This window comes from Bicyclus anynana, chromosome Z (genome assembly GCF_947172395.1).
Source record: "Bicyclus anynana chromosome Z, ilBicAnyn1.1, whole genome shotgun sequence".
NCBI lineage: Eukaryota > Metazoa > Arthropoda > Insecta > Lepidoptera > Nymphalidae > Bicyclus > Bicyclus anynana.
The window spans coordinates 17,263,059-17,278,783 of NC_069110.1; the positions used below are offsets into that span (position 1 = coordinate 17,263,059).

At 32.6% G+C, this 15,725-nt stretch overlaps 1 protein-coding gene across 2 annotated transcripts; it reads left to right on the plus strand.

The window, feature by feature from the left end:
- The first annotated feature begins 417 nt into the window (after nt 1-417).
- LOC112053531 (peptidoglycan-recognition protein LE-like) lies at nt 418-15,248 on the plus strand. 2 transcript variants are annotated; one of them, XM_024092977.2, is made up of 5 exons: nt 418-1,437; nt 3,370-3,540; nt 5,687-5,890; nt 6,639-6,790; nt 8,513-15,248. In XM_024092977.2, the coding sequence occupies exons 1-5, from the start codon at nt 1,059-1,061 to the stop codon at nt 8,939-8,941; spliced, it is 1,335 nt and encodes a 444-aa protein (XP_023948745.1). In that variant the 5' UTR covers nt 418-1,058; the 3' UTR covers nt 8,942-15,248. The 2 variants fall into 2 exon arrangements, with proteins under 2 accessions (XP_023948745.1, XP_023948746.1); XM_024092978.2 differs by lacking the exon at nt 5,687-5,890 and having other exon boundaries at nt 421-1,437.
- Nucleotides 15,249-15,725: the final 477 nt, after the last annotated feature.

Consider the following 15,725-nt stretch of genomic DNA (forward strand, 5'->3'; position numbering starts at 1 on the left):
CTATTCTTCATTCTTTATAAACTATTCTATTCACTATAATACAAAAAATGTTTAAATATTAAAGCTAAGATTTTAATAAAAGCAGTTAACAGTTAGCAGTTTTACAACTCAATATTTAAAAATCTACTGCCAAATTAATATAATCATCTATTTTCTCCAGTAGACATCTATGATGGGGTGTCGTCTTACTATAAATATCAAACTTATTAGTTATTTCAATATTTGCGCTATAATTTTGAGAATTTACTCCGATATTTTTTAATTTAGCTGACGATTTCTGTCTTTACTTTAAACTCTATTAAATTTCAAGATTACAAATCTTATCATTCATCAATTTATCATTATCAACCCATATTCGGCTCACTGCTGAGCTCGAGTCTCCTCTGAGAATGAGAGGGTTGAGGCCAATAGTCCGCCATGCTGGCCCAATGCGAATTGGCAGACTTCACACACGCACAGAATTAAGAAAATTCTCTGCTAGGCAGGTTTCTTCACGATGTTTTCCTTCACCGTTTGTTTCTTAAAATGCACACAACTGAAAATTTGGAGGTGCATGCCCCGGACCGGATTCGAACCCACACTCTCCGAAATTAGAGGCAGAGATCATGTCCACTAAGCTATCACGGCTCTCACAAATCTCAAAATACTATTTACGAGACAGCTTGTATATATGTATGTAATACCGTTTCAAAATGTACTGACATTTTAAAAAGTTGGACATATTATATTAGTTTGTGTAATTAGAACTAGATGGCAGCACCTTTTTTACCTGTGGTCTCTATTACAATAAACACAATGTACTTAAGCTATGGTCATTGGTCTGTATCAAAGAGTACGTAGTATTATCTATTAATCTGTGATCTCTTTTGACGTTTGTGCGGTTTGTGCCTCCGTGGTCTTGTGTTTATTGTGGGATTGTTGTGAGATTTAATTTTATTGTTTTCCATTTTCCTGTTTAAATATTATATGGGTGTTTACTGTTTAGATTGCAAATTATTGTCTATAAAATAGTAGATAACTGAACAAAATTTTACAACAAAAATGTTAGATAAATTAAAATGGCTGTCAAACTAGATAGATCCAATTCGGGTGTAAATCTCGGCGTCAAAATAGCAGGAGACTTGGGGGACGTTACTGTAACCGACGTGAATAGTGATAGTGACGACAATATTTCGGATAAACAAAAAGTCTCAAAGATCCTTAGCAATGTTAACGCCATATCGCCTATACCTTCCGATTTGATACACAATACTGTGCCATCGTTTGGTAGAGTCGCTATATCAAACTCTGAGAATGTTCAATTTGGCAACAACACATATTTCAATGGACCCGTGACTATAAAACAGATCAAAACAGGTGTAGACAATTGTTCGTACATTAGGACTGATGATGAGAATACAGCCGCCCATTCTACTAATGGGAAAAAGCAGGAGAATTGTAAGTTAATTGATATTTTATCATAATCATCATTATCAGCCGATGGACGTCCACTGCTGGATGTAGGCCTCTTGCATGGATTTCCAACTGTCTTGAGCATCCAGCACCTCCCTGCGACCCGCTTGATGACTTCGGTCCACCTAGTGGGGGTTACTTTATCAGCCCACAGACATCCACTGCTGGACATAGGCCTCTTGCATGGACCTCCAAGAAATTACCAACCTGCATGCTCAGTGTGGTTATTTTATGGGCAATAGCCTATGCATAGTCCCCACTATGCATAGGCTATTGCTATTGTTAATATATTAATATTTTATATTATCTACAACCAGTATGGAAGGGGACATTTAGTATGTTGCTATCAGAATAATCCAGTCGGTAGATGACCTATCATTGACTAACAAAGGTACATTGAAAACAACACTCTTTTGTCCCACTGCAACTAAAAAAGCACTAATTTAAAAAATTCAACCGCTATTGGTCGACAATATGTCATTTTGTCTTCACAACATATATTGGGGTTTACGTCTTAGGAAGAAAAACTCTAAGTAATTCAGGAATGTTAATCCTATCTAAATTTTCATTTTTGAATCATAATAAGATAAATATTTAAATGAAGTGGTTGTGTACTCATGAGTTATCAATGTGTTTTGTTGATTTGTGATTTTTAGAGCACTGTTTCTCTTTGTTTTGTCCAAACAAACAAAGCGAATAGTACTTGTAGAGCTCACTGTGCCGTGGGAGACTAACATTCCGAAGGACCACAGTTTAAAAGTGAATAAATATTATGACTTAACAGATGAACTAACTAAAATTGGCTATGTAGTTAGTCTGTACGCCATAGAAGTAGGTGCGAGAGGATTACCAGCAAAATCTATCTATAACTTGCCTTGCTTCTAGAGAGGCCAAGGTCTTTAAACCTTGGCCTCTCTAGAAGTGCAGCTAATTCCAAGCTAGAACGAGTATCCAAAGCTGCTCTAATTTACCAAATTTGGATAGGTAGGGAGAACAACACGAGCAGAGAAGGGGAGTGTTGATCGATCATCAAGGAATACCTTAACCCTACATCTGCTGAACTAATTGGAGAGTCTGTAATTTTTAGCAAAATCTCAGAATTTGACATTAATGACCAAATCAACTATTTATTATTTAGTATTAAGTATCAGGTATGTTATGTGCCTACAAAAGCAATGCAAAAAGTTGGACACATGCACTTGCACAACAAATTTGTGTTTACTTACATTATATGTTTATGTAGTTTTTACAATTCTCTTTCTTGACATTTGTATGGTTTAATATTATTAGTATTCTATTTGTCTAAGATATCATTAATTAATATAATAAAAAATTAGTGTTTCTCACCTTGCCTTTTATGGAAAACCATGTCAAGTAGATTTGGCAGGTTTCTTTTATAAGGTTATTTACCCCAAAAGCAAAAAAAATACCCCATAAAGTATCACTAGCTGACACCGCTCGGTTTCACCCGCGTGGTTCACGTTCCTAAAGGAATATGGGGATAAAATATAGCCTTCCTCGATAAATGGGCTATCTAACAATGAAAGAATTTTTCAAATCAGACCAGTAGTTCCTGAGATTAGCGCGTTCAAACAAACAAACAAACTAACGAACTCTTCAACTTTATAATATTAGTATAGATTTTGTTAAAACACTTTATCTTTGATCATGATGAACTATGATCAGATCTACATTCCACTAAAGTTGTGTCTACTACTTTTAAAATTTAAATCATCATTAACGACACATATTTGGCTCACTGTTGAGCACAAGCCTCCTCTCAGAATGAGAGGGATTAGGCCGACCAGCTTCGAACTGATACACTTCAAATCAAAGGCAGAGGTCACCCACTGGGCTGTCATGTGTTAACCTCGAAATTTAAATACTCATCAATATGTTTTATCTCATGTTTTACAGTAGACAAGAAAGAACAAATTTTAGTATGGCACAAAATCACATTCTCTGCAGTATGCATAACTGTTATAGGAAGTATAATAGCAATTGTACTTGTGCTGCAAAATAAGTATGAACAACAACAGCCCACAAATGGCTATACACAGCCAGACTTCACCTCATCAGACCCTACTGGTAAGTGGTAACTAACTAACTTTAACCAAGAAGAAACTGACTTTAATAATTGTATTACTTTGTTCACTATACCATACCCATATAGCAAAAAGTCACTAAGTCCCAAAATTACCATTTTGACTTCTAAATTTCATTAAAATCAACATTTTTTTCTCTAAATGTCTGGACTAACCGTTGTTTTTGTAGTTGCCTTAGTTTTCGTTTTATGAAATGTGCAAAGTAACTATGTCTACCCTTTGGAAACTAGTGCCTATTGGGGAATTAACTTAAGTTATTTCAATATTAAACACTATCAAGTGTTGCATTTATGCATTGCATTAAAATAGTTTTATTAGTAGTTTAATATTATTTAATACGTCTTAATAGTTAAAGCATACACATTTCGTAAGTATCAGTTAGTTCAAAATTATCTAAAGCAATGAATGACTGTTTACTTTAAAAATCACTACACTTGACAGGTTGACAATTACTTACTCAGAACTAAGTCAGTGATTTTATAGAAAAAAAATCATGAATAAATAAATATTTTTACTTTTGTCTGTTATTAAACGTTTTTTGTTTTATATTGCTAGTATAAAACAAACTGTTATAGTATACTAGCGGACACCTGCGACTTCGTCCAACCTTAGACCTCCTTAATCCGGTCCTCTTGCAAAGTCCGTTCTTAGCGGAGGTCTACTAACTATAAACTACCTCCCTGGAAAATTTCATCTTTGTAACTCAAGTGGTTTCGAGATTTCGTGATGAATGACCTTTTGCATTTATATATTAAGATTCAAATTAGGGTTATGTACATAAAATTATATAAAAGCAAATAAAGTTATATTTAAACAAAAACTTTCAACACTTGTATTTCAAGTAGTGAATTTCAAGTTAATGACTTTTTGCTCTATGGGGACGGTATGCAAAGTAGGTGTATAATCGTAAAAATTTTATTATTGTCTTTTGTCTGATTTGCTTGTCGAAGAAAGTGTTCAATCCCATCCTATGTGTCCAAGTTATTCTCCAAAAAATTTAATTCCCTGCATATTGATCTCTCACTGTCTGACAAATATTTCTTTAAGGATTATTATTGGAATCATTATATTTACAAAGAAGTCCTTACTATAATTGGTTAGAGTAAGCACTTATTTGTAACATAATGTGAAATTGTAACAAACAAACACATCCAATATCCATCATATTGATAATAAGTATGGATGTTATTTAAGACTGAGATTACTTTTCTATATAATACATATTATATGATTGAAAATGGCTCAAGGTTCAGGGATTCGTTATGTGCACTAACATTGATTTGCATTGCACTGGATTGTGGATTTTTCTTTTATATTTAATATTGTGTTTTTTATTTATAAGTATACTCATAGTTGAGAGGTAAAAATATACTCATATCACACACTTGGTGTTGTACCCATGACACACATGCGCACAGCATGTTAATTAATCAAAAAGTCAATGTTATTAGGGGGTATTAACACGCTCACATTAGCTTCACTTGTAACTATGTAAGTAAGAAAACTTGGAATCTTAATTTAACCCACTTCCCGGTCTTCGATGAAATTTTGCACACGCCCTGAGTTCTGATGACAATACATGACTAGCTAAAAAACGTCATTACAAATCCTATATGGCGGCCTCCCCAAGATGGCGGACTAGCTGTATCAAACCCTCATGATATGGATATTGAATGAAAGGGTTTGCTGTCAGGAATACAAAAAAAATAGCAAAGTGACTTAAATTCAATATGGCAGACGTCCAAGATGGCGGACAGGCTATTTGAAATGCACCCCCATGATACGGGTATCAAGCGTGTTTTTTAAACTTTTCATGTTATTATTAGTTTCTAATACTTTATTGCACAAGGTCAAGTACAAAGGCAAAACAAGGACTTGAGGCATTATCTTCCCGTTTGACCTTTTTATTCAATGTTATGTCAAATTAAATGTAAAATATAATTAATAACAATATTGCAATAAGCATAAAATATTATGGGATTTGTAATTACTAAAACACTGCCACATATCAATATTGACATAATTTTACCTCACTACTATCTATACTATGGTATAAAATGTTTGTAACATTTTCGAGTACCATTTTATATAATAACAGGTGTTTTTAAAGCTTGTTATGTTTATTTCAGCCAATACACCGGTGGTGGGATTCTGTTCTGAGAGTTATCAAGTCATTATCATATCAGTTATCCTGTTGCCATTAACATTTATGTTAATTTCTTATTCATTACTAACAAAGGAAGCCATCGGTACTAGACTGGTTAATGATATAAGGAAGACTATGGTTCATGAAAATTGCATGGATAAGTATTGCATGCAATGCAACAACGAAGGTATGATATCAATCATCACAAAATCACAGCCTCTCGCGTCTCGCAGAATGTCATTCTTTCTATCAAAGCTTTAGCCACATATTTTGTTGATGTCAGATTGTTAATATATAAGTTTAAAATTGTCTTTATGTCTGTTACATTAAATACTTTGTGTGATGGGAATCAAAATGAATGCCATATACATAATGCATATTGTAGAATTTGTGTTTAATTTTACGGAAATATGTAAGCACGTATGAATTGGAGATTGAAGGTGTATGAATGATAACGAGCCTAATATTTTAACTACTACTGTTGTTACTTAGCATGCAGAATTACTAGCAGCAAATTGAAATGATAACTCAATGTATATATTTCACTTTTACTTTAAAGAAAGTCGTATGTAAAGACTTTTGTTTATAATAGATTCGACATTAGTTTAATGGGCACAAATCAAACCCATGGGTTTAGAGCTATTGAGGCTCTGAATGCTCTATATCTGAAATGTATGTATATGATGTCATATCTAGCAAACTCATGTGAAATAAAAACAAATACTTTGTTCATAAGCTTTTTTTTAGAACCATTTAAGACATTCTATTGAAATTTAAAAACGCGTTCCGATAACCGTTACATAGCCATAGGCACCACATAGTATTGATATGTATTACATTGCCTCATCAACAGCTATTATTAGCCGAATCCATGAATCATGATGTGACAAAATTGAATTAATTTTAAACTTTAATACTATTGTTATAATTTTCAGGGGATCCCCTATTAATTGCCCCTGATCATTTGAGGATAGTGTCGCGCACAGATTGGTTGGCGCAACCAGTGGAAGGTGAACTGGATAGGCTGCTTCAACCGGTTCCCTGGGTTATCATCACTCACACTGCCACCGAGAGCTGTCATACCCAGGTTAATTTAGTCCTGTTTTTAACATCATTATTGTTGTACGTGCCTTGATATCTGGAATCCGGAATCTGAGCCAGAGCGCGTGGGTTCGATACCGGTCCGGGGCATGCACCTACAACTTTTCAGTTGTGTGCATTTTAAGAAATTAAATATCACGTGTCTTAAACGGTGAAGGAAAAACATCGTGAGGAAACCTGCATACCAGAGAATTTTCTCAATTCTCTGCGTGTGTGAAGTCTGCCATGCTTGCCTTGGATATTGGTCCCTTGAAACTGCCACCTTCCAAAGCCACCACTAATATTTTTTTTTAATATTAGCTACCGTACTTATCTGTTTTAGGAGAATAGGCTCGCAAACTATCAGCCTTCATAAAATTAAGTATGTCGGGCTATAGCATGCTTCCGTTCTAAGACTATATCAGTGGCGTAGCGTGTTTTAGAGAGGCTCTGTATAAAAATTTGTTAGGGGGCTCAATAGACGAGCGGCAAAGCCTCTGTAGTTTTTTAATTACCCCTAACTCTTTCATCACAATGTTAAATTGGTACCAAAATTATTGTTGTAGCATAACTACATGAGCATTTACAAGATGTAATATTTTTTTTGAGTTTGAATGCGGGAACATTGAAATAATGAAAATGTCTATGTTTCTAATTTTCAAATTTAATAAAATTTTGACTTGTACTCGCGATATCTCAGGTTATCTTAAATATTTCGATTTGAAATAACACAAAATACTTCAAGTAATTTTGCAACAAATGTAAATATGTGGTAAATCTTTTAATGTTAATAAGGTACAAAATAGTTAATGTTTGAAAAAAAAAATTCATTAAACAATGGAATCTTTAAAAATAAAAAGTTCTCATGAATTTTTGAATTTCGTATTTTAATTAAGACAATATCAAAGACCAATGTTTTTTTTGTTACAAGGGGCCCTTGTAGTCCGGGGGCCATTTATCATTGATACGGCTGATACGGCGCTAGCTTCGCCCCTGCTCATACTATAATCGTATATATTGGGGAATTCCTGACGTTGCGTCGCACGATATTGCGAATGATGTGCCTTTTGTGACATGAGTCATTATTTTGATAGTGTACTATATACATATATATTATTTATTGACCCGAAAGGCATACCACAACCTCCATCTATGTAAACCGCTATCTATCATGATTATCAGTCAATTTTGACGGCACAACAGGCAACCTTTTTTATAGGAGTGGGTATGAAGCTTAGACTGACCACGCAGTTCCGATGCAAGTGTGTGGACTTAGGGTAAATTTATATAAAAATATATAAACAATTATATTATATTATAGTCCGCTATCTACAAAGGACCTTGAATAAGTTCTCGCCGTTCTGTTATAAAATGGCATTACGAAAAATAGGTGCATTGAATTTTGGATCGTAGTGTATCTGTCAGTACTACTGTGTGTAACCTTGAACTACAGGATATTTTTTGTTTGCCATAGAGTAAACAACGTTTTTTTTTGTGGCCCTAAGTATGAATAATTTTGTGCCAAATATAGTGCAATCCGCATTGGGCCAGGATGGTGGGGCCTAACCCCTATAATTCTAAGAGGAGACTCGTACTCAACAGTATGCCGGTTTGGGTTGTTAATGATGATGCTATGTGCAATTGTGATTGTAGTCTCTTTCTGACATTGCAAACTCTTTAATCTTTGTATATTTATTTTAAAGTAGATTATTTGTATAAATAATTTCAGAGCCAATGTGTTCTACGGGTACGGCTGATACAATCGTTCCACGTCGAGTCGAGAGGCTGGTACGACATCGGATACAACTTCTTAGTAGGAGGTGACGGGTCAGTATACTTCGGTCGTGGCTGGGACTATGAGGGCGCACATACTAAGGGATACAACAAGTATAGTATCGGCATAGCCTTCATAGGTACCTTCAACAACGACTCACCGCCGAAACAGCAAATTGAAGCGTGCGAAAAAATTATCAAACAGGGTGTAAAATTAGGAAAACTAAGGAAGGACTATAAACTTTTTGCTCATAGACAATTGATGTCCACATTGAGCCCTGGTGATAAAGTTTTCGATATTATTAAAGAGTGGCCGCACTTTGTGAGCAATTTTAGTGATGCTGACGCTTTAATACCAAATACCCCTAAAAGGAGTTCCCATTGAACTTTGCATTTATTCCAAAATGCGGAATTACTAAAATTCAATATACAGTGTAAACTCTATATAACGACACTATAGGGATTATAAATTTTGCAGCGTTATAGAGAGTGGTCGTTATATGGACAGAAGAAAAATGTAAGGGTAAGCTTTTTCGTCAGTACACAGTGATTTTCTTTTATTAGCCATGTTTACTATATAGTTTGTGAACAACTAAGAATATGATAACGTATTAAGTCCATGACTTCTACTTATTATTCATGGTCAGCAACAGTGTACACATGTAATCCCAATCCCAATTTGTAAACAAAAGAACGAATTTCTTGGAATGTGTTTTTTTGTATGTTGCCGACAGTCGAGTTTATTGTGGGCTAGGATAATAAAGCGACAAAAGTATTTTTTCTAATTTTTTTTTAACTAATTTTGGGAACTTAAAGAATACTTTTTATTACTTAATTGTCGTTATAGATAGCGAGTACAACGTTATATAGAGTGTATCATTGTATGGAAAGCAAGCTTAACCAATCAAAGCCATGATTTTGACGCTTTAGCGAGTTTGACGTTAAATCGAGTGACGTTACATAGAGTTTTCACTGTATATATATACATATTTTCAATTTGTTTGCAATGAGTATGACTCATACTTTGACGTGACTAGTTAGTATGTCAAATAATAGCAGTTAGTAGAAATATATTTTGAATCTTAAATTCCAAGGATAAAATTTAATCTCTTTAAAATTAAAAAAAAAAAACAAGATTATTATTAATGTATAACTATACCTTTTCTATTAATCTCTTTATCAATATGGGTATCAAAAGGGCTGGATTAGTGTAATAGTACTACTATAAAATATAAAATCTAATAAGATTGCCAAAAAAATTACGGATTACTCGTACATATTATTTTGTATTGAGGAGTCAGATTGTGACAAATAGTCAGCAAAATTCTAGTAATAATGTGGCTATAAAGGAAGTAAATAGGTATTATGAAAAATATTACGTCATTAAGTATCATTTAAAGTTTTATTTTTCATGTCATTACGTAAAAATTAAAACTTTAAAATGAAATAAGTAACAAAATATTTCAAGTTTAACGGTTTTATAATTTAGATTTTACATAATGTAAGTTTGAAAGTCAAAATAAACATTTTTGGCGGCTCCTAACCCTTATTTACTTGTACATCTCATAACCGCCTATCTTGAAAATATTTGTTTGCTTATTTTTAAAGTCCGCAAAATATCACAAAGCATTTATAGTCATTTTAAGTTTATAACGTGTAAATACATTTGTAAATGTACAATATACGTACGTATTTGTATACGTACAAGAAATACATGGAGCGATTATTTTTACCAGAAGCGGGGTAAGCTGGACTCGTATTGGCCGTTGTCTAGGCTCTAGGTCTAGAAGTTCATAAAGGATATTGTTCAATATTCGGAATTTTTTCGTATCAAATTCTGGTCTTGCCCCGCCGCTGACTAAATTGTATATATTGTGTAAAGAAATATGCAATGCGCTTATACGCACAAACGAATAGTAATTGACAGAATAACCTGAAATGATTAAAAAAATTAATATCTAACTCAAAATATTTCCCTAAAGGTATCTTATCCTTTAAAATATAGAAAAATAATTCGTATAAGTAATTATTGATAGTGATAATAAAGTCAAAAAATCATGTATTCATTAAAAACACTCATTTTGAATCGTTAATAAATTTTGTTATAATTTATACAACATCGTACTAAAAAATAACCTAGCTGATAGTGTATCATTGTGACAATAATATTTGATATTTAAAAACGTCAAGCAAATAGTTCTTTAGGAACAAACTTTTATGCGGCTTACACCAAAGGGAAAATGACATACAAAATATTGTCGACCAATATTGGCGATATCGAAAATATTGCTTACTCTTTCTTTTCGTCCCGAACGGAAGAGAGGTATTTTCGGTGATACTAGATTACATACTTACGTGATTAACGTTTCATAACATTATACCACTCGCGACGCGTGCTTATAATCACTTGACACTTCAAATTTATTTTAGGTTAATTAAAATGAACTATAGTGATTCGTTACTTGGATACTTAGGATACTTAGAAATTTAGTTCATTATATCGAATATAAAAAAAACAACTGAAGGGCAAGCTTCTTTTTAAATAAATATTAAATTGAGAATTGAAAATACATTTGATATTTAATTTATGTCTGTAAAAGTCTCTTTTAATCGGATTTAAATAAGGCCTTTTCATTAATTAGCCAAAGTATTAAACAAACATTTTTTCATCATCATTTTAAATAAGTGCCAATATATGTATTTATTTATGAAAAGCTGCTAATTTAATATCACTTCCATTTTAATTTTTTTAATAAAATTAAAATAAAGTTTATATATTTCAAGTCGAATAATTAAAAAAAAAGTATTGTCTTTTATAAAACTTAAAACATAGTTAATAAACTGTTAGTTGAAAATTATTCGAACACCATTGAATAGCTATTTAATGACAACACACACACACATTTCATTATTTGGAAATAGGTTTCAAAACACTTTACAATCGATATTCAATTATGACATCAAATCAAATGACATCAACTATATTGACATCAAATTAAGAAGTTATGGTTGTTTATGATAATACATTAAGATTTTTCACTTTTTATGCAATTTATATATATTTTGTACTGTTTTTTCAAATCAGATATATTGTTAATAGTTTCGAGATGGTTACTTTGTCAATAAAATGGGATGGCGCATGCGTGGTCTTCACTCGTGTCAAATTGCTTGCGATGCCATAGGAGTTTCATGGGTCAGATCAATAGCATATATATAGAGTATTCTATAACTAGAGCCTTGATAGCCCAGTGGATATGACGTCTGTCTCCGATTCCGGAGGGTGTGAGTTCGAATCCGGTCTAGGGCATGCACCTCCAACTTTTTAGTTATGTTTGTATATTTAAAGAAAATCACGGATCGAACACTGAACCCTGTTTCAAGAAGTCGTTTATAAAAAATGTTTTTACTATCGTTTGTGCGTATCTTATTTTTGTTTACTGTTTTAATATTCTATGGATGTTTTACTCGTATAACTATTGTATAATATATTACAATTTAATTGTTTACATTCCTTCAATAAACTTTTTTTTACGTACGAGGATTATGAACATTTACAATGTTACCAAAATATACAAGTTTTGAAATTTATTAGTTCTATGTTGTAGATTAAGATTTATATTTTTATAAAGTATTTTGTAAAGATTTATATATATTTACTGTTACATAGTTAAGAAATAGTAATACAAGGGAACTTTGTAAATGTAGTTAGTAATATAATTTGAAATTAAAATCGACCATATATTCCCATATGGTCGACGTCGACGCCATCTTGTATCGTGGCATTTAAAATCTTCTATCTCTATCTTTGTTATATGGTAAAAGGAAAGAGGTATACTGTCCACGAAGTCCGTGCATAATTCAGTATCTAGCAGTTGCCACGTGTTGCAGTTGCTATATGCAGTTTGAACTAATCGGTAACGATGGATTATTAGTACTAAGAGCAAGTGCTGTAGTTTAATTAAACAAATGCTTAGTGAAAGTTGACAAAAATGGGGACAAATAAACTGCACTGGTGATATCAGGTACTAAGTTTCTTATATATATATATCGGAGAAAACGCTATTCTTTTATGATTTTTCTGGACATCTTTGTCATTAACCTATCTCGGCTTGATAAGGGTTACGTGCAAATTTAATCACAATTTCACACAAGCCTTTAACTTAACAATATAACAACCAGAAATTTTAATAACAATGTCGATAATTAAAAAAAAAAGTTGATAAATAAATAAATAAGAGAAAAATTAACGACCAGCTAGCTGATCTCACTACGAGGTTATTTCAGAACTCAAATCCATAGGTACTAATATAATAAAGTTGAAGAGTTTGTTTGTTTAATTGAACGCGCTAATCTCAGGAACTACTGGTCCTATTTGAAAAATTATTTCAGTGTTAGATAGTCCATTTATCGAGGTAGACTATAGGCTATATATTATCTCCGTATTCCTACGGGAACGGGAACCACGCGGGTGAAACCGCGCGGCGTCAGCTAGAATTATACAAGATCAATGCTCAATTTATAGAGCTAGTCAACGAGAGGAAAAACAGAATAGTAAAACAAAATAAAAAACAATATAAAATTCTACTTTTAAAGAATTTTGATAATTTCTTTAATCAAATGTAGCTCTTTTCAAAAACCTGCTATCCACTCTTTTGAACAACCTTATTAACAATGTTTGGTTTTGCTTTTATACAACCAACTCAGTACTTCCTCCGACATATATATTAATAGTATTAGAATAAATTTAATTAATCATATATAGCCCGTCAACCCACACTAGAGCAGTATGCTCCCTATAAGGAAGGAGGAGGAGGTAGGTTAGCATTTTCCTAGCCCTTCAGTCATGCGCAAAATATATTTCTTTTAAGCAATTTCATCTCTAATTCAGAGATATAATCCGACATATAATTAGGTCATAATTATTTATAGATTTTAACAAATTATACACCTCTGAAAAATACTCCGTGACCGTTGAGTCGATATTTAAAACGGGTGCTAAATATGTAACTACCACCGGACTTCCGTTTACGCGTGGAATCTGTTTTCATTTTTTTGATAAAATCCTTACATAATTTATAAGTTAAGCAAGTTGTTGCTTCATACCAAGCGTAATGTTTGTGTGTAGAATTGCTCAATAATCCTTTAATATTGGAATTAGGTGGCAAGTCGATTCCCTTTCTACGATCGCAAACGCTTCGAAAACTATAAAAATGTATTAGAATGACAGATCTTGATCACGGGACCTGACGATAGCAAATGTCATTCATATGAATGGCATTTGCTATCGTCAGGTCGTAATTGTTTTCGAAGCGTTAGCGTTTGTAGAATCGAAATCGACGTGCCACTTAGCTAGGAGGGCAGGGCCTCTGGGTACGTGGCACGTCGATTCTCTTTCTACAAACGCTAACGCTTCGAAAACAATTCGTTGCAATGGAACGAGAGAGAGATTAATATTTAGACAAAATTATATCGTTATCTTAGAAAGGGATATTTATGCTATCGCTTTCGTTGAAGTAAGGCTTAAAATTTTTTAAAGAATAACATGATAAAATGTTCCATCATATACTGCGTCTTACGGAAAATAATACGAATTTCAGATCATCACTATTAAAAATTTATCATGTGCTTAATGAAAGTGGAAAGGCAGTAATTTGTGATGTACCAGATGACCAAAGATTGATTTGATTTGCCTTATCACTATTAATAAATAGGGGTTGATGTTAGACGGGTCAAAATTTAGTTTGATTGACATTGACATTGACAACAACAGCGTTGACAAAGACAACTGACAATCAGTGAAATACGCATGAAAGAGGATACATAAATCACTGCGATCGGTGTGAAAATAATGAAATCACTTTATTTTCCCTGTTAACCCAATATATAGGCTTAGATTTTAATGGAGCAATCTAGTAAAATATCTATACAAGATTTTTAGTACATTTTTCATTTCTGTATCATTCTGAATTTGGCCCAATTTCGGACATCTTCTTTGTTAAAAAAAAAAATGTGGGTTGCCCTTATATGAATTCTCAGACCTACCCAATATGTACACATATAATCCAGCAGTTTCGGAGGAGTTTGCTAACAAACAAACAAACGCCTTACATGATAATTTTATATATTAAATGTATATTATATACAAAAACGTGAGTGCCTTAAATAAAAGAAGTTTTGTAAAAATGTTTAAAATAGATAAAAGATGTATCAAATCTGTATGTTAACTAAAGGATTATTAGAATACGAACAAAACATAATATACAATATACATCCTACATACGAGCATGATGTAAATATGTATATATTTTTTTAAACAAATTGTTTAGATTTGTACTTACGCTTGTGTATATTGTCTTCGTAAAATGCCATTAGAAAGGTAGTAGTACTACAGAATATTTGTATTAAAATATATAATCATAGAATACGTTCTTTCCCTTTAAAACAGGTGCTACGTAATTTTGTAAATATAGTTTGATAAAAACTTGAAAACCTTTAAAGTATGCAGTTATTTTATAAATACATATTTTATTTTAATATATATATTTTTTCATTTATATAATTGTTGTATTTTTATAAAAAAATTATAAAAATATTTTATTTTTAAAGAATTTTACAAATGTAACTTTTTAAATTAAACTGTAAAGTGTTAAACTATGTTGACGTATAAAATAAAAAGTTGCCAAAATAAGAAACATGTTTTTCCTTTCCTTTGATTTTGATTACATGTCTTTAGCCTTTCCATGATTACTTATCAAATTATTCAAAACTAACTTAATAAATCTGAAGAGAGATCAATTCTGTACAAGAAATATATTTCCAAAATAACTATCAGAGGGAGATTAGTGATCAATACTGACACCGCCGTCTTAAGCTAGGCTGGGGCCCTTGGGCACACAAGAGTTTGGGGCCCTTTTGGAAAGAAAAAAAAGCGAATTATAAGTAATTTGCTTTTACCCCTAACTTTATTTACTAAGTATAGCCATTTATTATAGGTAATCGAATATGTCATTAATAATCTTAGAATGCTGCTGGTTTTTTGGTAACGATTACGATAACAGTTTCTTTTGGGATTTTGTTGAGCAAAATCTTCTATTAGGTATATCATTAGTCAACATCTTGAAGAATATTGTCAATCCTTCGGGGCCCCCTGAGAGCAGGGGCCCTGGGCA

Bases quoted from the DNA above. Each gene is read 5' to 3' on its own strand.
- LOC112053531 (XM_024092977.2), top strand. From the start codon at position 1,059: ATGGCTGTCAAACTAGATAGATCCAATTCGGGTGTAAATCTCGGCGTC. The intron at 1,438-3,369 runs GTAAGTTAATTG...CATGTTTTACAG, and splicing joins TGGGAAAAAGCAGGAGAATT to TAGACAAGAAAGAACAAATT. The intron at 5,891-6,638 runs GTATGATATCAA...TATAATTTTCAG, and splicing joins CATGCAATGCAACAACGAAG to GGGATCCCCTATTAATTGCC.